The sequence below is a fragment of the Thamnophis sirtalis genome, unplaced genomic scaffold (genome assembly GCF_051295495.1).
Source record: "Thamnophis sirtalis isolate CommonGarterSnake01/CBP01778 unplaced genomic scaffold, rThaSir2_p1.2 scaffold_16, whole genome shotgun sequence".
Lineage (NCBI taxonomy): Eukaryota > Metazoa > Chordata > Lepidosauria > Squamata > Natricidae > Thamnophis > Thamnophis sirtalis.
In genome coordinates this window covers 4,039,640-4,063,735 of record NW_028261396.1, presented here as the reverse complement: position 1 = coordinate 4,063,735, position 24,096 = coordinate 4,039,640, and the positions used below count along the sequence as shown (strand labels likewise).

Below are 24,096 nucleotides of genomic sequence, written 5' to 3'. Positions count from 1 at the left end.
AGGCCTTCCGCACAGCCCTCAAGAACTGGCTAGCCCGTCAGGCCTGGGGATAAGTTTATTTTTGCCCCTCCCGAATGCTGAGTGAATGTTGAGTTTTACTGTTTAAATCACTTTTGTGCACATTTCTTTTTGTATTGTCCTACACTCCCTTTCCTTTTTGATTGTAAGCCGCCCTGCGTCCCCTCAGGGAAAAGGGCGGCCTATAAATGTCTAATAAAACAAAAACAAAAAAAACCAAAAAAACAAAGTTGGGGAAGATAAAACGCGTCACACATCCCTCATTCAATAACCAAGAAAGGAAACCCCCAACTCCATTTGTTTAGAGCAGGGATAGTCAACCTTTTTATACCTACCGCCGAGGTGGCGCAGTGGTTAGGGCGCAGTACTGCAGGCCACTTCAGCTGACTGTTATCTGCAGTTCAGCGGTTCAAATCTCACCGGCTCAAGGTTGACTCAGCCTTCCATCCTTCCGAGGTGGGTAAAATGAGGACCCGGATTGTTGTTGGGGGCAATATGCTGACTCTGTAAACCGCTTAGAGAGGGCTGAAAGCCCTATGAAGCAGTATATAAGTCTAACTGCTATTGCTATATCAAAAGTTTACCCAAATCCCTCCCCCCAACAACCCTGAGCTACATGGCCAATCTCCAGCCCGCAAGGTGTGTCATGTGGGGTGCATCTTCAGGTGGCCTCATCCAGCTGGTATGCTGAGATGGTTGGCCTTGACCAAACCCAAACACGAGCCTTCAGCATGCACAGAAGATGGTGAGAACAAACCTCCCTCTTTCGAGATGTCTCCACCAGCACGATTCCCCTCCCAAATACCGAAAAACCCCTCCCTCCCCATTACTACAGCAGCCGATAGCCAGCAAGCACTATAGAGGCTGACACAACCTCCTATTCCCACATGTGCTTTCTTTCTTCTTTTTTTTTTGACTGTCAACTATACTTTATTTTTTTCTTGATAATTTTTTTTAATTTTAAACACATAAGCACATCAACAAAAACAAACACATAACTTAAAAACAACATAGGAACAATAAGTTCCATCGTATATCATACCGCAGTTCTGAATCGGTTTCTTTGCAGTTAGTGTTTTCCCTACTATACATTTCTATCTTTCATTCATAATCTCCTTATTCGTTATCCATTTTTATGTACATTTCTTTATTTTTTTTAACTTAGCCACTTATGACCAAATATTATTTACCTATATTATGCTTTATATCTTTACTGTCATTTATTCTCTTACCTACAGTTATAGGTATACATTCACATAATTATTCTTTTTCTTTGCCATTCTTATATTGTTATTATTCCATTTTCACATGTACTTTCTTGAGTATTTTTCAAGGAAGGTGGTGAGATAGATAAGAGCAGGACAGGCATATATGTTTATATGAGCCTGAGCCTAAAAGCTGCATTTTGAAAGTCTCTCTGTGTTGGTGTTTTCTGGCATATCATTTATTCATTGATTTGGGGAGTGGTGTTAATTAACCTGCCTGCCTGTCTTAGCAAAAATATCCCCACACGTGTGAAAGAAAAGAAAAAAAGAAGATAAAGCAAATTACACGATCTTCTTAGGCAGAGAAGCGAAAGACAATTTGTTAAACAACTGCCTGCAGCTCTGACATCTGGGCTTCAAAGAATGACATGCCAGAGAACAGGAAATCCATCTGGATTAAACGCATAAATGTGTTGAGAGCAACGGCGATGAGGAAACATGCGCGGCTTGAACTGTATCCATCCAATTTTTTTAAAAAGGGGGGGGGGGTTGCTTCAGTATTATTTATAGGGGAAGTCACAAATTGGTTTCAAGCACAGAATCTTTGCCCTCATCTAGTAAGGGAGCCACATGCTGGGCCAGTGTTTCTCAATCTTGGCAGCTTTAAGAGGCGTGGACTTCAACTCCCAGAATTCCCCACGCCTCTTAAAGCCGCCGACGCCGAGAAACACTACACTGGGATAGCCAGGCAGTCCCCCCCTCCCTCCCAGAAGTACTTAGATTAGTGTTTCTCAACCTTGGCAACTTGAAGATGTCCTGACTTCAACTCCCAGAATTCCCCAGCCAGCATTCGCTTCAAGTTGCCAAGGTTGAGAAACACTGTCCTAGCCACTGTTTGTCAGAAGAAATACAGAACCTGTGAAGTGTGAAATAATTCTAATTCTTTATGAGGTAGTCACCCTGCTCATTCTTTCCATCTCTTAGATAAAACAAATGGCAGCTGAACATTCAGGGATAGCTATGAGATGCTTATTCCCCCTGCAGCTTCTAGCTAGGTTCATATATGCTGTTGCCCCCTGGCGTAGTCAAATGACCTTTCTTTGCTGCAGAGTCAGCAGCGGGAGGCAAGAAAGCATTCTGGTGTCGCCTAGGCAACGCAATGCAGGATTTGCATTGAATCAGGCCATCTCCCTCCACCATCTCCCCAGTTATTTTGAAGTATTTTCCAAATATTAGCAATGAAAATAAGAATTACGGTTAGGCATATTTTCTCCCGACTCTTCCTGTTTCTGTAAAAAAAAAATTGGCTTCGGACAACTGCAACGATGATTATAATCAATCTGTTTATGTGTTTAGTACAATTTAAGCACAGATGGAACGTCAGGGGTGCCAGGTTTGACAAATTGCATAGGATCTGATTTGCATTGATTGCTACACGTGTCTTAAGTGGTTCCTGTAAGAAAATTGCTCTGGAGTGACCATATGTGGCCAAACATACTATATGCTTTTTTTTTCTTCGTATCACACAAAAACTCAATTACAAACTGGTTGTCCTCTATTTTCTTTCTCTTTTTTTGATCTACCATCTGCTGTCAGCCCAAATGGCTGATTTGTTTTTAACTGCCACGTTGCATTAATTTAGTGCAAAGTATACTTCTGGTCATAAGATTTTTTTTGGGGGGGGGAGAATTGTAAATAAATCCTCTTTACGGATTATTCCAAACAGAAATAAATATTACAGCCTAACTTGGCCTCTGGAAAACAAACCATAAATGGTGGTTTACAGTTTTGTCAGTGGAAGTGGCGTGCACATTTGCACCGAGAGCCGTGATGGCGGACCTATGGCCCCCGTGCCACAGGTGGCACACAGAGCCATTTCTGCAGACACGCGAGCCATCTCCCAGGTCAGTTCCACTGTGCATGCGTGCGCACCTCCCGCGGCCCAGCTAATTTTTGGCTCTCTGCTGGGAAAAGCGCACCATGTGCGATGGGGGGGCAGCCCCCCCACATGCCGTTTTTGATTCTAAGAGGCTTCAGTGAAGCCTGCTAGCACCAAAATGGAGTGTGGGGTCTGTGGAGGGGCAGAGGGAGCATGGAGGTTCACGCATGCATGGGGGTGCTGCTGTGAGGAGGCAATGAATTATGGGTGTCAATACGCATGAGCATAGCAATAGCAATAGCAATAGCAGTTAGACTTATATACCGCTTCATAGGGCTTTCAGCCCTCTCTAAGCGGTTTACAGAGTCAGCATATTGCCCCCAACAACAATCCGGGTCCTCATTTTACCCACCTTGGAAGGATGGAAGACTGAGTCAACCCTGAGCCGGTGAGATTTGAACAGCCGAACTGCTGAACTGCAATAGCAATAGCAATAGCAGTTAGACTTATATACCGCTTCATAGGGCTTTCAGCCCTCTCTAAGCGGTTTACAGAGTCAGCATATTGCCCCCAACAACAATCCGGGTCCTCATTTCACCCACCTCGGAAGGATGGAAGGCTGAGTCAAGCTTGAGCCGGTGAGATTTGAACAGCCGAACTGCTGAACTGCAATAGCAATAGCAATAGCAGTTAGACTTATATACCGCTTCATAGGGCTTTCAGCCCTCTCTAAGCGGTTTGCAGAGTCAGCATATTGCCCCCACAGTCTGGGTCCTCATTTTACCCACCTCGGAAGGATGGGAGGCTGAGTCAACCCTGAGCCGGTGAGATTTGAACCGCCAAACTGCCGAACTAGCAGTCAGCTAAAGTAGCCTGCAGTGCTGCACTCTAACCACTGCGCCACCTCGGCATGCTATCACGCTCTCACAAATACGCTTTTGGCACCTGAGGGAAAAATGGTTCGCCATCACTGACCTTGAGCTTCCTAATCTTTCTCCTCTCCACCCTTTCCAGAGAGCTGAAGTTGATTCTACATTGACATAGTGATGCAGAAACATCTGTCCTGGGACATTTTTAAAATTGAGATAATTTGGATTCCCCCCCCCCCCACTAACCTTGTATAGAACTGCATGTATGCATATATGAGAGTTACTCAACGCTGTCATGGTTCTTAGCCCATGGGGTGAGAACAGGGGTGGGTCCCTGCCAGTTCTAAGTTCTTCTATAGAAGAGGTTCCACAAATCTACAGTGCCGTTTAGAACCGGTTCCAACTCCCTCCCCCCGCCCGTCCGCACATCATCATCAAGATGAAGAGCAAGAGGAGGAATTCTGGGAGTTGAAGTCCACAAGTCTTAAAGCTGTCAAGTTTGAACACCCCTGGAGGGTTTTTTTCTAAAGGGTTAGGGGTGCAAGGGTCTTGTAACTTGATAGGTTTAAGACTTGTGTGCTTCAAATGCCAGAGTTTCTGAGCCAACAGGACTGGAGGAGGAATTCTGGGAGTTGAAGTCCACAAGTCTTAAAGCTGCCAAGTTTGAACACCCCTGGGGTTCTTTTTTCTAAAGGGTTAGGGGAACAAGGGTCTTGTAACTTGGCAGCTTTAAGACGTGCACGCTTCAAATGCCAGAGTTTCTGAGCCAACATTTTGGTTGCTAAGCAAGAGCGTTGTTAAGTGAGTTTCACCACATTTTACAAGTTGGCCACGCTCACCCAGTCACATGACTGCCAAGCCACTCCCACCCAGTCACATGGCCGGCAAGTCATTCCCACAAAGCAGGCCACACCTACAGAAGAGGTTGTAAAAAAATTTTGAAATCCACCACTGGGTGAGAACTGTAGTATGTGTGAAGCTTTCAAGGCTGCTTTCCTTTAGGGAGGCAGACAATGACAAATATAAAAATTTCACTCCCTTGACAATATTTGGAAAGCCATTATAAAAACCTCTTAAAGAATAGTCTAATTCTCACATTAGCACAATAGTGTCACTTTGGAACTGGAAGTAGATTGTGGTTGACTTTATTCTGGAACAATATCGACAATATCGGCCCACCATAGAAAGTGGGCTCACATCAGGGGTGGGTTTCAACCGGTTCGCGGCAGTCCCCGCGAACCGGTTGGTCGGCGAACCCGGAAGTAAGTAACTTCCGGGAACGGCGAAGGGCCCACCCACCCGCCCGCGCTCCTTACCGGTCTTTGAAGGCTTCTGTGCTTCCACGCAGACGCATGGCACATACAGCGCCTGCGCGATTCTCCGCGAGCAGCTGGATGGCACATACAGCGCCTGCGCGAGTCTCCGCGAGCAGCTGGAGCATCGCGCAGGCTCTAAGACGCATGCGTGAACTGGGCGCGTGCACGAGGACGCCGCCAGCCCCGTTCCAACCGAACTGGTTGGAATGGGATTAGCAACCCACCACTGGCTCACATACTGCATTACAGTATGGTATGCTGGTTTAACAGCTACGGACAGGAAGGCACTACAGAGAGGGATCAATTCGGCACAAGAAACCATTGGTTGCCCTCTGATACCACTGGATGACATCGCCAGGTCTCTCTGCTTTAGCAGAGTAAGGAAGATACTCAGAGATGATTCACACCCTGGTCAGTGTCTCTTGGCACTTCTACCATCAGGCAGAAGACATCAAAGTATAGCCAGCTGAACAAACAGGTTTAAAGATAGTTTCTATCCTTGGGCTGTGATATTTTTAAATACAACCACAATCACTCCATGCACACGCTAGTGTTTTTTTTCTTTTTCTTTCTTTTATCGTTTCTGTTATAATCTTGCACCAGTGAAGTTAAAACCAATTTTGCTGTATTTAAATACAATGACAATAAAGATTATACTTATACCAGGGGTGGGTTTCTCGCCCCGTTCCAACCGGTTTGGTTGGAACGGGGCTGGCGGCGTCCTCGCACACGCGTGCGGTGCGCGTGTGCATACTAGCGTCTGTGCGATGCTCCAGCTGCTCCTGGAGGATCGCGCAGGCGCTGTATGCGTCCTGCGCATGCAAACCGGTAAGGAGCGCACGCGGGCGCGCGGGTGGGCCCTTCGCCGTTCCCGGAAGTTACTTACTTCTGGGTTCGCCGACCAACCGGTTCACAGGGACCGCCGTGAACCGGTTGAAACCCACCCCTGACTTATACTATACTTATATAGTGGGTCATTTTTGATGTTTACTGCCGGATTCAGATCCTGCTTTAAAGGACATGAATTACTTTGAGATTGGGGATTAAAATTCATGAGCATTTGCAGGAAGCGGTCTTTTCAGAGGACAATAATGATCAAACACGGTTGATCAATTAGTGTACTCCTAAACAATTAACATACAAAACCTTGCTTTCTGCGTATTCCCTCGTGGCAATGAATGGAAATGGAGGAGGGGACGGATTGCCTGCAGAGCACAGGCTGTTCTTGGCGCCTTCGTTTTCTCTTATGATTTATCTCTCAGCCTGCTCCAGGCTTATTCTGTTTTACACCGTAGAGCCAAGGGTAAACCACCTTTTCCGGGCCAAGGGGTGATTTGGCATTATGGTGGAATGGATCTAGGGGGATTGGCATTTGTATGCGTGGTGTTGAAACGACAGCAAGAATCCTAAACTGGATTGAATGTTAAATTACAATTAATTCACTGAAATGAATGGGGGAAAAAAGTGAATTGATAAAATACACTGTGCTTAGTTTTTCCCTTCTCTCAAATTGCAACTTATAATTTGGTTATGTTTTTAGAGCAGTGTTTCTCAACCTTGGCAACTTGAAGATGTCTGGACTTCAACTCCCAGAATTCTGGGAGTTGAAGTCCAGACATCTTCAAGTTGCCAAGGTTGAGAAACACTGATTTAGTTACTGAATTTGTAGCTTTCTGCCCAGTCAGAAAATAGGACTCAAGGGAGCTAACTATAAGAAGAATATTTTTTTAAAAAATAGTCCTATTTTCTGACTGGGCAGAAAGCTACAAATTCAGTAACTAAATCAGTGTTTCTCAACCTTGGCAACTTGAAGATGTCTGGACTTCAACTCCCAGAATTGCATTCGCTGGCTGGGGAATTCTGGGAGTTGAAGTCCAGACATCTTCAAGTAGCCAAGGTTGAGAAACACTGATTTAGAGGCTTAGGAATCTAAGTAAGTATTACACATTGTGCACATTTTCTCTAAGGCTGCTATGCCTATTGTGTTTTAGATGAAAGCTGCCAGTCGATGATGGAAGAATGGGGCCAACATGGGTAGTTTCTCCTTCACCCTTACCTAAAATTAGAAGAATGAATGTCTGAATCAGATGCAGGCATTCTTAAGTGAGTTCTTCAAATACAGCTTAAAAGTCGAGAAGCATATTTTCTAAATATTTTCAGCAACACTCTCATCAACAGCCCTAAAAACTGGCCCATAATCCCATCTAGTTTTTCAACCGTTCATCTCTCTATCTACATCCAAGAGCTGAGGTGGCGCAGTGGTTAAATGCAGAACTGCAGGCTACTTCGGCTGACTGCAGTTCAGCAGTTCGGCTGTTCAAATCTCACCGGCTCAGGGTTGACTCAGCCTTCCATCCTTCCGAGGTGGGTGAAATGAGGACCCGGATTGTTGTTGGGGGCGATATGCTGACTCTGTAAACCGCTTAGAGAGGGCTGAAAGCCCTATGAAGCGGTATATAAGTCTAACTGCTATTGCTATAAGTTGTTTCTTGGAAGCCGTGAAATATTTTACTTTTAACAAGTGCATTTCCACACAGAAAATGCTATTCAATTATACAGACAATAAATCTGATCAAGTGATCCAGTTTGAAATCCAGTAGAGCTCTTGTGAGAAGAGAAAAAAACTCTTTTGCCATCCATCCCCTACAGATTATGCCACTGCATTCGATCATGTGGTGACGCTTGCAAGAAATTTCTTCTGTCCAGCCAGTACAATGATTAGCACAGTACTGAGGTTGCAGGAATGAAACAATGACTTCTCTGCTGTGGGTTTAGGCAGAATTTTGCAGTTTTCTTATTGTATTGAGCTGTACTATTTCTGCTATAGAGAAAATAAAGAGAAGATGGACTGAGAGTTCTTTTAACTTGATCATGTTTCCCCATTCTTTGGATTTATGACTTGTAAACTCATCCTCACAAGTGATAGAAAACATGTACAACTAATCCATTCCAGAGCCAAGGTGGCGCAGTGGTTAAAAGCAGCACTGCAGGCTACTGCTAGATCAGCAGGTCAGCGGTTCAAATCTCACCGGCTCAGGGTTGACTCAGCCTTCCATCCTTCCGAGGTGGGTAAAATGAGGACCCAGATTGTTGGGGGCAATATGCTGACTCTCTGTAAACCGCTTAGAGAGGCCTGAAAGGCCTATGAAGCGGTATATAAGTCTACTGCTATTGCTATTGCTATTGCTATTCTTTGATCTCTTGACTAGGATAGCAGCTACCAGTTTTTTCTTGATTCACACTGTTATTATCCATACAATTTTCATATGAACCTTCAAACTTTTACAGCAAATATTGAGGCTCCTAAAATTTCAGCGTCACCAAAAGCATCGTAGAGATTTAATTTCTGTAACAATAGACTGTGTTTGTCTGTGTGTAATGTTTTAAGATGATTGTTGAGCCGAGGTGGCGCAGTGGTTAAATGCAGCACTGCAGGCTATTTCAGCTGACTGCTAGTTTGGCGGTTCAAACCTCACCGTCTCAAGGTTGACTCAGCCTTCCATCCTTCCGAGGTGGGTAAAATGAGGACCCGGATTGTTGTTGGGGGCAATATGCTGACTCTGTAAACCGCTTAGAGAGGGCTGAAAGCCCTATGAAGCGGTATATAAGTCTAACTCCTATTGCTATTGCTATATTGTTTTATTACTGATCTTGAATGGTCAAATAATACTTTTTGTTATGAAAACTCGTGTGTCAGGGTTCCAAGTAACACATCCAACCAAAGAAGTCGCCAAGGCTTGACGTTCCTCAAAGGTTCCATTTTATTAGCGATGTCATATTGTCACATCTGGGAAAACCCAAATCTGAGCGTTCTGGGTATTCCCCACCCAAAAGAAAGTGAAAGATCCATCTCCTGCACCCACAGGTCCATCACATGGTCCAATCAATTCACTGTCCAAACCGGAGACAATCCCCAGTCACTCCCATCCAGACGCAGGCTGAATGCCCTTGGCTTTTAGAGAAAGGAATGTCGTTATGGCTAATCCTCCACCACTCCTTGCTGTTGTGACTCAGCAGAAGTTTGCTGTGAGTTGAGTCGGGATGCAGGAATAACAATGCAGCTGGGGCTCATTAGTGTCGTTTTCTGGAGATAAAAGGACTGATGGTGCCACGCCCTGGTTGCAGAAGTCAACGTTCATCATTCGTTCATCGTTCATCGGTCGTGGTTTGTTTGTGAGAGGCACTTGGATAAGTGATTTGCTTTCTGTAACCCTGATTCAAAGAGACACTTGGAGAAGTGATTTGCTTTCTTTTTGGACACCTGGTTTTGCCGTAAGAGGTTTTTGTTTTGCATTCTGTTATCTTCTTGCCAGAGACTTTATTTATGTTTATTTTGGGCTCCCAGCCAGTCTGAGCCAAGGACTGATAAAGTTATTCCCTTTTAAGTCTCTCTGCCTGTCATCTTTGAACAAGCGAAGAAGGGGGGTCAGAACACCTTGCTATCCCCCCTCCCACTTTCCCAGGCACTAAATGTGGAAGCCCTGAAACTCCAACACTACTATAGTAGTTAATCACAAAGGAATATCCTCATCAGGCAATACATTGTTTAATCAGAAGTATTTCAACATTATTAACTTTTATAAATGAATATCTCAAATAGGATGTTACAATATAAACAGAAAACTTTTACCATCTTAGGGGCATAATAATTATACAGGTGTCTCACTCTGGGAAGTGATTATCATTAGTTCCCATCTGACTCCTAAGCAATGAACTGCACAAGACAGTCATTCCCAGTCAGAAGAAGACAATACGGAAATCCAGGGGATGTAAAGGTTAATTTCCTCTTCGGAGAATAACAAATGTACAGTGCACATTTGGAGATTCCATTGACACGAATGGGGAAGATGGGAATTCATTGAAAGTTTGCAAACTAATATTTACTAAATGCAGCTCACTAAAAAAGATGGTCCATTCGGCCACGCATTTCACAGAATGGAATCATATTTCATACTTTGGTTTAGTTCATAAAGGTAACAAGCAATTTCTTCAAAATTCTGCTTGCGAAATGCACCTGGAGCAACTCCAGCTGTTAAGATAAGATGCCGTAATCCAGTAGTTCTCCTTAAATTAGTCATTATGGCCACACTCAATATGTGATTCTGCACCCATGGAACGAACTCCCCGCAGGGATTCGGACCCTCACCTCTCTCCAGGACTTCCGAAAAGCCGTCAAAACCTGGCTTTGCCGGCAGGCCTGGGGGTGATGCGTTCCCTCCCCTCTCGACTTGTATGGTTGTGTGACTGTTGCTTATTTTTATTATCTGTATTTCGTTTTCATGTTCCCCCTTTTCCCCTTTCTTCGCCGGCCTGAGTCCTCCCGGAGAAGGGTGGCATACAAATAATAAAATTCTATTCTATTCTATGTTCTTTTTCCTGGCACATAATCAGAGGACAACAACTGCCTCTTTCTCCCAAGTTTCTTGCCTTTTTTTTATTCAGAGGGAAAGTAAGGAAACGAGTGACATTTATGAGCTGCGGGAACAGTAGGTTTGATATTATACTGCCTGCAGGGAACATGGACCATGTAAGACCCTGCTGTCTCTGGTGGCCTTTATGGTTTCCTTTGAAGTATTGAAGAGCTAATAACTAGATGATAACAGAGTAGACCAAATATTGCCGTTGGACAGGTTCTGCTACTAGGTGGTGTTATCTCATTTGCATGCAACTCTTCTTCTTCAAGCAAAAACCAGAAGAAGAAAGTTTTAGTTTTAGTTTTAGTTTTTATTATTTGTATGCCGCCCTTCTCCGGGAGGACTCAGGGCGGCGAACAATTCAAAGGGGAAAAAAAGGGGGAACATAAAAGACAAAATACAAATAATAAAAGTAGACAACAGTCGCACAACCATACATGTCGAGAGGGGAGGGAACTCATCACCCCCAGGCCTGCCGACAAAGCCAGGTTTTGACGGCTTTCCGGAAGGCCTGGAGAGAGGTGAGGGTCCGAATCCCTGCGGGGAGTTCGTTCCAGAGGGCCGGAGCTGCCACAGAGAAGGCCCTCCCCCGGGTAATAGCCAGGTGGCATTGGCTGGTAGATGGCACCCGGAGGAGGCCAACCCTGTGAGATCTAATGGGTCTGTGGGAGGTGATTGGCAGCAGGCAGTCTCTCAAGTACCCAGGTCCAATACCATGAAGGGCTTTATAAGTTACGACTAGCACCTTGAAGCGTATCCGGAGACTGATCGGTAACCAGTGCAGCTCGCGGAGGATAGGTGTAACGTGGGTGTACCGAGGTGCACCCACAATCGCTCGCGCGGCTGCATTCTGGACGAGTTGAAGTCTCTGAATACTCTTCAAGGGCTGCCCCTGTAGAGCGCATTGCAGTAGTCCAGTCAATGCATCAGCTGCATCAATGTAGACCAAAGCAAACTGTTCCAATTGTGGTTTGGAAAAGGAAGGGGGAAAGGAATCAGGTAAGGGGAGGGAGAGAGGAAGGAAGGAAGGAAGGAAGGAAGGAAGGAAGGAAGGAAGGAAGGAAGGAAGGAAGGAAGGAAGGAAGGAAGGAAGGAAGGAAGGAAAGAAAAAGTCCTTGGAAAAGGTCTGCTCGATAAGAAAAGTAGGCCAGACTTCAAAAAAGTTGGCTTGGTGCAACCACAATACCAAAACAGTGTGGTATCAAAGCTGGACTGGGATTCAGACATGAAAATGTCCCAGTGACTAAAACTAAACGAACCTAAAGCAAGAAACTGAGATGGAACTCATATATAAGGAAATAATAAGTATGGGTATTTCTGACTTCAAATTATAGGTTGAGATCCATGATATCCAATCTGGAACAATTCAAGTTCCTTAGACTTACCTGCTGAGTGAAGCATTCACTCAGCAAACCTTGTATCTTCGTTAACAGAGAATTATTGGAAAGAATTTTTGCAGATAATGGCACAAAAAGAGCTCAGATGTACGGTAATTAGGCTACTCCTGTGAGTTAACTCCTAAGGCTTAGGTTGAGAGTACTTGAGAGACCGCCTACTGCCAATTACCTCCACCAGACCGATTAGATCGCATCGATTAGGCCTCCTCCGAATTCCATCTTCTAGCCAGTGCAAACTGGCAACTACCCGGAGGAGGGCCTTCTCGGTGGCTGCTCCGTCCCTTTGGAACGAACTCCCCGTGGAGATTCGGACCCTCACCACCCTCCAATCCTTCCGCGCTGCTGTAAAGATCTGGCTGTCCCGGCTGGCCTGGGGTTAAGATTATAGCCCCACTCGAATTGTGTGATTGTTGCGTTTTTCTTTTTTTAATATGCTGTATTGTTTATTGTTTGTTGTTTCCCCCTCCCTTTTGAATTGTGAGCCGCCCTGAGTCCCCCTAGGGAAAAGGGCGGCATACAAATAAAGGCAAAAGAAAAAAGAAAAAAAAGGTTGACTTCATTATCTGAAAAAGTATTCAGTATTCTACAGTATTTATCTTCCAGTCACTGTGTGGCATTTATAGTTCTTTTCCCTGACTTTCCGCAGTGCCTGAAACAGTATGTGGAGCTTTTGATCAAGGAAGGCCTTGAAACAGCAATTAGCTGTCCTGATGCTGCTTGCCCAAAACGAGGGCATTTGCAAGAAAATGAAGTACGTTCCCTCTACGTCTTTATTTCACATTATAGTCACGCTCACGTCTAATTATAAATCATGATATTTTTTTTATCACGTTCCTTTTTATCTGATAACTTTTTAGTTACAATATAGTTATGTTAAATGCTATTTCTCTCTTCTTCTCGACAGATTGAGTGTATGGTTGCATCAGAAATCATGCAGAGATACAGAAAACTACAGTTTGAAAGAGGTATCGTATGCGGCTACAATCTAGAATCCATAGTTCGCCCCAAACTAAGGAAATAATTTGGTTCCATTTTTTTAAAAAAAATCAATTCTTTATTCTGCTTTGTTCAGTATTTTCTGGAATATTTCTGTTTCTTGTTATATAAATCAGAGGGAGTGTTTTGAGATGATTTTTATTTAGTTTTTCATTAGGTTTATATCTTGCCTTTATCTTGTACAACTCAAGGCGGGCATCCATAATAACTCCTGCCTCCTATTTTCTCCACAACAAACACCCTGCAAAAGAATGACTGGCCCACAGTCACCCAGGCAGACTATAACTCATCAGAGCCGAGGTGGCACAGTGGTTAGGGGTGCAGTACTGCAGGCCACTTCAGCTGACTGCTATCTGCAGTTCGGCGGTTCAAATCTCACCGGCTCAAGGTTGACTCAGCCTTCCATCCTTCCGAGGTGGGTGAAATGAGGACCCGGATTGTTGTTGGGGGCAATATGCTGACTCTGTAAACCGCTTAGAGAGGGCTGGAAGCCCTATGAAGCGGTAGATAAGTCTAACTGCTATTGCTATTGATATCATGTTCTGAATTTTGTTCCTGTGCCTTAACCACTACACCAAACTCATGCCCATACCAAATTTGGTTGGCTCTCATTTGGGGAGATAAAAACAGTTAAAACAAAGTCACCCTACAGGCATGGCCGAGGTGGCGCAGTGGTTAGAGTGCAGCACTGCAGGCTACTTCAGCTGACTGCAGTTCAGCAGTTCGGCCGTTCAAATCTCACCGGCTCAGGGTTGACTCAGCCTCCCATCCTTCCGAGGTGGGTAAAATGAGGACCCGGATTGTTGTTGGGGGCGATATGCTGACTCTGTAAACCGCTTAGAGAGGGCTGGAAGGCCTATGAAGCGGTATATAAGTCTAACTGCTATTGCTATTGCTATTGCTATGGCAAAGAAGATTTATATAAGGGATCATTATACTGTCTTTGGTATTGTGTTATTAAAAAATCAAGATTGTAGACTAGTTTCAAGCAATGTTTTCATGGCCACGAGGAGGGAGAGGTGTTGTTGCGAAGAGTTTTTTCAATTACTCTTTTTTTTTCTCACCAAGGACTCCTGGGGATAAGGTGATTAAGCAGTTTTTTTTTCCTTTGTGAGGGTGGTGTGAGAAGGTGTTTTTTTTTTACCATATGTAACATTATTTTATTAAGGGAAACCAAGTTCTGATGAGTTTGGATTCTTCTCCCAAGAAACTACTCTTCATGGGGTGTTGTAGGAAGGAAACAGAGGCAGGAATAATAATAGCTCGTGTTTTGTTTTGTTTTTTGCTTTCCCATTGCATTTGAAAATAAAATGTGTGCATTGTGCCCTGCATATTCTATATGAGTGAAAGCTTTAGAATGCAGTGTTGTCAGACACTAGACATTCCTCATTGTGTTCCATGGTTCACTGACAAATGCGCGCTCGACAAAAGCGCGCCGACGAAACCGCGCCGAGAAAACCACGAGGTTGAAATTGCGTCGACGAATGAGCACAGAAGCGCTCCAACAACAGCACGCTGACAAAAGCGTGCTTCAACAAACAACTAATAACAACCTAATAACCCTAAACCTAACCCTAACCCTGAACCTAATCCTGAACCTAACCCTGAACCTAACCCTGAACCTAACCCTGAACCTAACCCTGAACCTAAACCTAAACCTAACCCTGAACCTAACCCTAAACCTAACCCTGAACCTAACCCTGAACCTAACCCTGAACCTAATCCTGAACCTAACCCTGAACCTAACCCTAAACCTAACCCTGAACCTAACCCTGAACCTAACCCTAAACCTAACCCTAAACCTAAACCTAACCCTGAACCTAACCCTGAACCTAACCCTGAACCTAACCCTAAACCTAACCCTGAACCTAACCCTGAACCTAACCCTGAACCTAACCCTGAACCTAACCCTGAACCTAACCCTGAACCTAACCCTGAACCTAACCCTGAACCTAACCCTGAACCTAACCCTGAACCTAACCCTGAACCTAAACCTAACCCTGAACCTAACCCTGAACCTAACCCTGAACCTAATCCTGAACCTAACCCTGAACCTAACCCTAAACCTAACCCTAAACCTTACCCTAAACCTAACCCTAAACCTTACCCTAAACCTAATCCTAAACCTAACCCTAAACCTAATCCTAAACCTAAACCTAAACCTAAACCTAAACCTAACCCTGAACCTAACCCTGAACCTAACCCTGAACCTAACCCTGAACCTAACCCTGAACCTAACCCTGAACCTAACCCTGAACCTAAACCTAACCCTGAACCTAACCCTGAACCTAACCCTGAACCTAATCCTGAACCTAACCCTGAACCTAACCCTAAACCTAACCCTGAACCTAACCCTAAACCTAACCCTAAACCTTACCCTAAACCTAATCCTAAACCTAACCCTAAACCTAATCCTAAACCTAAACCTAAACCTAAACCTAACCCTAACCCTGAACCTAACCCTGAACCTAACCCTGAACCTAACCCTGAACCTAACCCTGAACCTAACCCTGAACCTAACCCTGAACCTAACCCTGAACCTAACCCTGAACCTAACCCTGAACCTAACCCTGAACCTAACCCTGAACCTAACCCTGAACCTAAACCTAACCCTGAACCTAACCCTGAACCTAACCCTGAACCTAACCCTGAACCTAATCCTGAACCTAACCCTGAACCTAACCCTAAACCTAACCCTAAACCTTACCCTAAACCTAACCCTAAACCTAATCCTAAACCTAATCCTAAACCTAACCCTGAACCTAAACCTAAACCTAACCCTAAACCTTACCCTAAACCTTACCCTAAACCTAACCCTAAACCTTACCCTAAACCTAACCCTAAACCTAACCCTAAACCTTACCCTAACCCTAATCCTAAACCTAACCCTGAACCTAACCCTGAACCTAACCCTTACCTTAACTTAAATCACGCTTTTGTGGGCACGGTTTTGTCAGCGCATTGTTGGCGCGTTTATGAGGTTGTGGTTGCGGTTTTGTCGGCGCGCTTTTGTCGTGTGTGCATTTGTCGGGTCACGGTGTTCCACAGTTCCAAGTCTTCACCTTTGTCATTGGAATTTAAGCAACTGCCAGATTATTGGTATCGAATCTATTATCCCAGTCCTCCATACAGATTAAATGTATGTATTCTGCTGTTAAATTACAGCTTTTCTCAACTGTGCCTTATTTCCTTGACAGAAGTGCTTTTGGATCCCTGTCGGACTTGGTGCCCGTCTTCTTCCTGCCAAGCAGTTTGCCAGCTTCAGGAATCAGGACCTCAGAGCCCCCAGTTGGTGCAGTGCAAAGTCTGTGACATAGAGTTTTGTTCAGCATGCAAATCTAACTGGCATCCAGGACAAGGATGCCAAGAGAATATGCCCGTCAGCTTCCTTCCAGGGGAAACAAGGTACAGAGCTATTGAGTGAGGTGCCTGTATTCCCAACGTATTACTAGCAGCTTTTTCACTCAGCTTTCACAAGGCTGGTTTCACCGCTGTTGTCTCAGGTGGCGTGTTGTTAGTTGACTGGATGTTTTTTAACCTTAGTATCAGTAACAACCACAGCAGACGGCATGGGGCTCGGAGTGATGCAAATAAGAAGCAACATCATGATTCATTTCATTTATTTCATTTATTAAATTTATAGGCCGCTCAATCCCGGAGGACTCCGGGCGGCTTACAACGAAAGAAGAAAAACAGAAAAGCAAAATAAGTAAAAAAAAATAGTTTAAAATTCACAACACGCATACGTTCTAATCGGGGCTGGACCTTAACACTAAGGTCAACAGCCCCAGGCCTGCCGGAACAGCCATGTTTTAACGGCTTTCCTGAAGGCCATGAGAGTGGGTAAGGTCCGGATTTCTGGGGGTAGCTGATTCCACAGGGTTGGAGCAGCCACAGAGAAGGCTCTCCTCCGGGTGCCCATCAGCCGACACTGTCCGGCTGACGGTATCTGAAGGAGGCCCACCCTGTGGGATCTTCTCGGCCGTTGGGAGGTGTATGGCAGTAGGCAGGTCTCGCAAATACGCTGGTCCTGTGCCATGTAGGGCTTTAAAGGTAATAACCAACACCTTGAATTGCGTCCGGAGACCAATTGGCAGCCAGTGCAGCTCGCGGAGGACAGGTGTAATATGGGTGTATCTCGGTACACCCAATACCGCTCGCGCGGCTGCATTCTGGACTAGCTGTAGTCTCCGAACGCTTTTCAAGGGTAGTGATGTTGCAGGGCAAACCCTCCCTTCTTTTATAGGCAATGTAGCATTATAAGTATGCGCCAAAAATGAAAACCTTGCCCTGTGTTACTGTGCAGACGTTACTTTTTAGCATTATCCCGTTAGATCGAATGACAAAACTAAAGGATGGTCTTAGAATCTGTCTTTGAATATGGTTGAATCACAAATCTCCCTTTTTATGATCCTGTGGTCCCTATTCAGGGTAGAGTTTGGATGACTATATAGAGTTGAGCATTTATTGGCTGGGTGCCCTTCTTGATGCCTACACAGGGTTCGGAGCAAATATTTTTTTTCTTTGCACTCTAGGAGAGAGAAACATCTGCCAATTACTCGGTTTGAGTTATTGGCAGACTCCCCCTTCCAAGTGGGAGGTGGGAGTCTCCCACCATTGGACCACACAGAAATAATTTCAGTTTGAAAGGGACGCATGCCGAAAGAGTATTTGTTCACTAATATAATCAATCTGTTTCTCCCAGCTCTGTTTATAAAATGGAAGAAGACGATGCTCCAATCAAGCGCTGCCCGAAATGCAAAGTTTATATTGAAAGGGATGAAGGCTGTGCCCAAATGATGTGTAAAAATTGTAAGCATGCCTTCTGCTGGTATTGTCTGGAATCACTTGATGTAAGTTTTCGTTTTATGATGGGAATATTATTGTTCATTAACGCTACTGCAATCGGGACCCAAAAAGTAGACCCCCTTAAATGCCATTCTCAATAAGGGGGAGATAGCATCCATGTATGGGTTCACACTGTCCGTACTCTGATTGGACTGAGTCTGATTACTAATTAATTTGCAATAACCCCATCCTGGTGTGACTCCATCCAGTTTTTCGACTCGGTCCACTCTGGGACAATCGGGTTATCCAACTTTCTCTTATAATTGTGACTTTGAACGTTCTACGACAAGTAGCTGAATGCTGCATTGAGGTTTGGAGCCGTGAGTACTTCTGGCCCGACCATTCCAGGCCATAGTTCATAGCCAAGGGGCCTCGACCCAGTGTGTGTCCTGATTATCTACTGTCACGTCATGACTGTCTAATTGAGGGGAAAGGAGCGGGCGTTTGTCTCAGGCATTTCCGCGCTATGCACGCCTTCTCCCATCACCCGGACGCACATGAGGCAGCGCGACACTACTTCTGAGTGCCGGAGAGGTTGGGCGCGAAACGGTTTCACTCCTGGAGCTCATGCACCCCGTGCACACCATCCAGAACCGCGAGGCCTATGCAGCCTCTGGTGGGCCTAGCTGCCCCAGATCAACCCAAAAGCACACGAACACCATTTTGACTGGGGGCAGAGCCCAGATCAGTCGCAGCCGCCATTTTCAACACCTCAATCAGGTGACTACCTCGATGGCTCACAGCAACGGACAGGGCCTACAATCAGAGTACGAACAGTGTCAACCCATACATGGATGCTATCTCCCCCTTATTAGAAGAAGCGTATCGGCTAAGTAAGGGCGTTCGTGCCCTTTTTGTAGGATATTCCAAATTTGAAAAATGAATACGCCAACATTGATAAGTTAACCATTTAAATATTACATTCTTTATTATTATGTTACATTTGTAGAAGTAACAATTTATTGTATACATAGTCATTGGAATAGAAATAGAAATGAAATGGAACAGAATGGAACAGAACAGAACAGAATAGAATTCTTGATTGGCCAAGTGTGAATGGACACACAAGGAATTTATGGTATGTGATACCATTTCAGGAACACAGCGTTAGTTGAAAAGCTAACGTTTGGGATTTGTACATACAGTATACAGTATATACAGCATATGGCATTATTGTCATTAGAGAATCACAATTTTGAAGAAATACGTCACGAATCAAAGACCAGTTTACAGAACAATACATGCCAACCGTATTGATGCTCCAACCATATTTGCAAGAGACAATCAAGGATAATAAGAATAATGATGTTGCTGATGCATTGCTGTGCCATTTTGGGCACCTCCATCATCTGGAGGGAGTGACTTTTTCACTTCACTTTGCCTATTTTTTGGGGCTTGTGCGTGTATGAGTGTAGACATGAATATGATTCCACCACAAAACCGCGGTAGACTAAAGCGCGCTCGACGAAACCGCGTACCTGATGTCATCACAGCGCGACGAAAACATCACGCTGTGAGCGGTAAAGTTAAAATTAATGTGAAAACCTTACCGTAACCCCCCCCAAACCTAACCCTAAACCTAACCCTAAACCTAACCCTTAACCTAACACTAACCCTAAACCTAACCCTAACGCTTAACGTAACCCTAAACCTAACCCTTACCTTTACGTGAATCGGCTTGCTTTAAAAGCGCTTTTTAAAGCGCCCTTTTTTCTCCGCGGTCGTATTTGTCACGCTGATGATGACGTCAGGTACGCGCTTTAATCGGGCGCGCTTTAGTGGACCGCGGTTTTGTCGTGCCACGCATGAATATTGCCAGCTTTTCTTAGGAGAAGCATTATGAATGCGTGCCATGATTCAGCATCCAAACCTCCAAAAAGGTCATTTTTTTCTGCTCTTTCCTAGGATGACTTTCTCCTTATACATTATGACAAAGGGCCTTGCCGAAACAAGTTAGGCCATTCAAGGGCATCGGTTATTTGGCACAGAACACAGGTAGGTGATTCTCTATCTTTACCGTGCAGAGATTAAGTGAATTTAAAGAATTCTGGCTCAAAAGATTATGAAATAATTCCATATTTATGGAGTAATTGCTCTTAAAAGAAATGAGTCAAAGAAAATAGGGAATAGGTTTTTTTTTCGTGACCCGACAAAAGTGTGCACGGCAAAAGCGCGCCGACAAAACTGCGTCGCTAAAACCGCGACGTCATCAACGCGCCGACAACAGCGCAGCAACAACAGTGCGTTGACAGAAGGCCGATTTAAGTTAAGGTAAGGGTTAGCGTTAGCATTAATGTTTAGGGTTAGGGTTAGTGTTACATTTAGGGTTAGCGTTAGCGTTACGTTTAGGGTTAGGGTTAGCGTTAGGTTTAGGGTTAGATTTAGGGTTAGGTTTAGGTTTACAGCGCGCTTCTGTCGCCGCGCTGTTCTAGGCGCGATTCAGCGCTCATTCGTCGGAGCGCTTTAGAACTGGCGGTTTTGTCACCGCGGTTTAGTTGGGCGTGCTTTTGTTGTTCGCCCTTTTGTCGGTGAACCATTTTTTTTTAAATGATGTTAGCTAACTACTTTTGCACAGTCACTGTACATTTTTACAGTCAGTTTTGTTGTTGATGAACCTTGTTGCAAAATCACAAGAGCCATTTGTGGAGTGGTTAAGGCAGCAGGCTAGAAACTGGGAAACTCTGGATTTCAGTCCTGGTTTAGGTAGACAGCCAGCTGGGCAACCTTAAGTTACCTGGCTCCCTCTCAGCCTTAGGAACGAAGCAATGACAAATCACTTCTAAAAAAAACCTTGCAGGAAAACTTCAGAGTTTAATCCAGGCAGTTACTAGGAAACAACGTTGACTCGAAGGCACAAAGAATCACAGAGTGCAATCCTAACTTTCAGCAGCGAGTATGGGAAGAGACTATCTCCTCCCAACTATACTTGCTAAGATTATCAGGATGGAAAGTGTTGAGTAACGTTTTCCTTGGACTTCTTCTCTTGAATATCTGTGTCCTTTCTCCTGAGGACTTTCTAGAACAGGGGTCTCCAACTTGGCAACTTTAAGCCTGGAGGACTTCAACTCCCAGAATTCTGCCCTCCGGGATTGGGCGGACTATAAATCTAACAAATTGAATTGAATTGAAGCTTAAAGTCACCAAGGTTGGAGACCCCTGTTCTAGAGAAGCACTTCTAATTGTTTCACCTGCCTGAATCCAGCTGCTCCTCTGCCGCTGGACTCTGGGAGCTTCCAGAGAATATTTCAACATGTCTTAACATCTTCCCTCGTGGTTCGGAAGGGGGGGAAAGTGGTTAGGATTGTGTTCTGCTTTCTTTTGGAAAGGAATTAAAATACTCCTGGAAGCATTGCAACAACCTAAGGAGAGAGCCGTGGCTGCTGGAGTTATTATGGATTAAAGTAACACAGCCAGCTGTGAAGGAGGAAGCCGTAATATTTTTCATGAAGTGAAGCAGTCATAAATTCCCCCCTCTGCAAAATGAATTGTTAGAAAAATTAAAATAATGTGGATTTTTTTTGCAACCGCATAGGACTTCCAAGTATGCCGTTACATAACATGCTTTAAATCTCCCGAAGTGAAGGTTGTTCAACCCTGCCATCTGGCGGCCAAAAAAAAGGACTTTCACTTCCTGATGAAAAAACAGTAAACTCTAAATATTATTAAGTAGTTAACCTAGATTCAATTTTTTTTTCCTTGAGAAAGGAGGAAATCTGAAAATAGACTTTAAAATAAATATGACTAGGTTATTTCAACAGCGATGGGGGAATCTGTTTGAGCCCTCACTCTGCTGTGCTAACGTTTAGGTTGTCCCTTGTAAAATCAGGAAAGTTCTACTTTCCATTCTTTTGCTTAAGAAGCTCTTGGTGAGCTCAGCAGAAGGTTTGAGTCCTGCATGAAGTAGGACTCAAGATTCACATCTAATGTCTTGCCAAATTCAAAATTACTTATAAAGCCCTACATGGCATCGGACCTGGGTACCTGAGAGACCGCCTCCTGCCAATTACCTCCCAAAGACCGATTCGATCTCACAGGCTTGGCCTTCTCCGGGTTCCATCTGCCAGCCAATGTCGGTTGGCGATTCCCTGGGGGAGAGCCTTCTCTGTTGCTGCTCCGGCCCTCTGGAACGAGCTCCCCGTGGAGATCCGGACCCTTACTACCCTCCCGGCCTTCCGTAAAGCTACCAAGTCCTGGCTGTTCCGGCAGGCTGGGGGCTGTTGAAATATCCAGCCCCGCCTCGATTGTGAATGTTGTGCATTTTTAAATTCTTTGAATTGAATTGAATTTTATTATTTGTATGCCGCCCTTCTCCGGGAGGACTCAGGGCAGCGAACAATTCAAAAAAGGGAAACGGGGAACATATAACAAAATACAGATAATTAAAATAAGCAAGAATCACGCAACCACACAAGTTGAGAGGGGAGGGGAACTCATCAACCACAGGCCTGACAGAGGAAGAAATGGGAGCACCCTCCAATTGGAAACCAGATTTTCCAGTTAACTCTTATTCTTACGTGGCCCTCCACCAGAAGATGAAAACATCACAGGCCGAACAGTTAGCAATAGCAGTTAGACTTATATACCGCTTCATAGGGCTTCCAGCCCTCTCTAAGCGGTTTACAGAGTCAACATATCGCCCCCCACAGTCTGGGTCCTCATTTCACCCACCTCGGAAGGATGGAAGGCTGAGTCAACCTTGAGCCGGTGAGATTAGAACCGCCGAACTGCAGATAACAGTCAGCTGAAGTGGCCTGCAGTACTGCACCCTAACCGCTGCGCCACCTCGGCTCTTAGTTAATGGGGCTCTATCAATGCTCATCCTGTTAAGCAGAATAGAAGAACATTTTTTTCACCTGTGTTTCACTTTCTTTCTTTTCCTAATGCAGGTTGTGGGGATTTTTGCAGGATTTGGCCTGCTGTTACTAGTGGCATCGCCGTTTCTTCTCCTGGCGACTCCGTTTGTCCTCTGCTGCAAATGCAAGTGTAGTAAAGGAGACGATGACCCTCTGCCTACTTAGAGAGAATGAAGAAGGGACCTGCTCATCATCGCTGTCGGTTTCCTACCCTCCGCCCCCCCCCTCCCCCTTTTGCACTTAATCTTGTTAGCGTCTTGCCTTATTCCACTTTGAATGAGAGACGAGGCACCAGAATTCCAGGAACTACTGATACCAGAGTTTCCTATCCACCAGTCAGGTTATGGGTAACAGTTTAAGGACTTGGCAGAAAACGTGTCTTGAACCTTGGAAGTATGTGCATCGATGATCTGAGTCATTCCTTCTTCTCTGGAGGACAGCATTCTCTGGAGAACTGAGTGACACTTACCCAGATGAAAATCTTCACATATCTATTCACATCAAACTTGGAGAGGTTCTTACCCACGGCAAAGGTGGTTTTTGCAAAACCGTTACCAATTATAATATGTTCATTTTAGATGTGACTTCCAATATCTGTTTATTAAAATCCAGTTTCTTAATATTTGCAATTGGGAAAAGGTCTAAGCGTTCTTGTCTCATCTCCACTGCCCATCCTCCTCCTCCTCCTCACACAAAGTAACGGCATCCAGATAGGTGCCCCAGGCCTTAGATTTTCAAGACTGAAAGGTGCCATTCCTGCCTACCAGTATTTGAAAATCTATGTAAGCTGAATAAGTGGATATGTCTGCATTTTGCTTTTTTTTTTAATTTAAATTTGCTTGCGGGGTGGGAGGGAGGATTTTAACGTTTTATGGTTGAGTTATATGGCCCAGAACTGTTACATAATCAAGACTCTCTTAAACATCAAGGTGATATTAAATCCTTAATTTAACAGATCTCAGTTTAGAGGACTTCAGATTTAACAGACAAAATCTGTTGTCAGAACAGGAATATGCCAGGCTGGGAGTTGGCACCGTGGCAGTTGAGGAATAGCAGGGGAGAAGAGAATGGGAAAGGGCTGGGAGGATTGGGGGCTGGCCAATAAGATATGCCACTTTGGGAAGATGTCACGTTGAGGAAGGCAGGGATATGCACCATGCCCTGATTGCCAGCCTGGTCCAAGTGTGCCTTCCGTTTACCTACCTAGATTCGTTTCTACCTATCGTTTATTATCTATTTGCTACGTGTAAATAAATATTTTGTAGAAGCCAAGCATGTTCTGAGTTTCAGGAAAGTCTTGA

The 24,096-nt window shown here is 44.6% G+C and overlaps 1 protein-coding gene across 2 annotated transcripts in view; it reads left to right on the top strand.

The window, feature by feature from the left end:
- The window catches only part of RNF144A (ring finger protein 144A), an 87,448-nt gene extending 64,024 nt beyond the window's left edge, over nt 1-23,424 (top strand). The window contains exons 3-8 of one of the 2 annotated variants that reach the window (XM_087702747.1): nt 12,745-12,849; nt 13,003-13,063; nt 16,292-16,499; nt 17,800-17,947; nt 19,848-19,937; nt 22,829-23,424. In XM_087702747.1, the coding sequence (XP_087558873.1) occupies nt 12,745-12,849; nt 13,003-13,063; nt 16,292-16,499; nt 17,800-17,947; nt 19,848-19,937; nt 22,829-22,960 (744 nt within the window). In that variant the 3' untranslated portion in view covers nt 22,961-23,424. The remainder of the gene's footprint in view (nt 1-12,744; nt 12,850-13,002; nt 13,064-16,291; nt 16,500-17,799; nt 17,948-19,847; nt 19,938-22,828) is intronic. The other variant, XM_087702748.1, reaches the window with a different exon arrangement.
- The last annotated feature ends 672 nt before the right edge of the window (nt 23,425-24,096 follow it).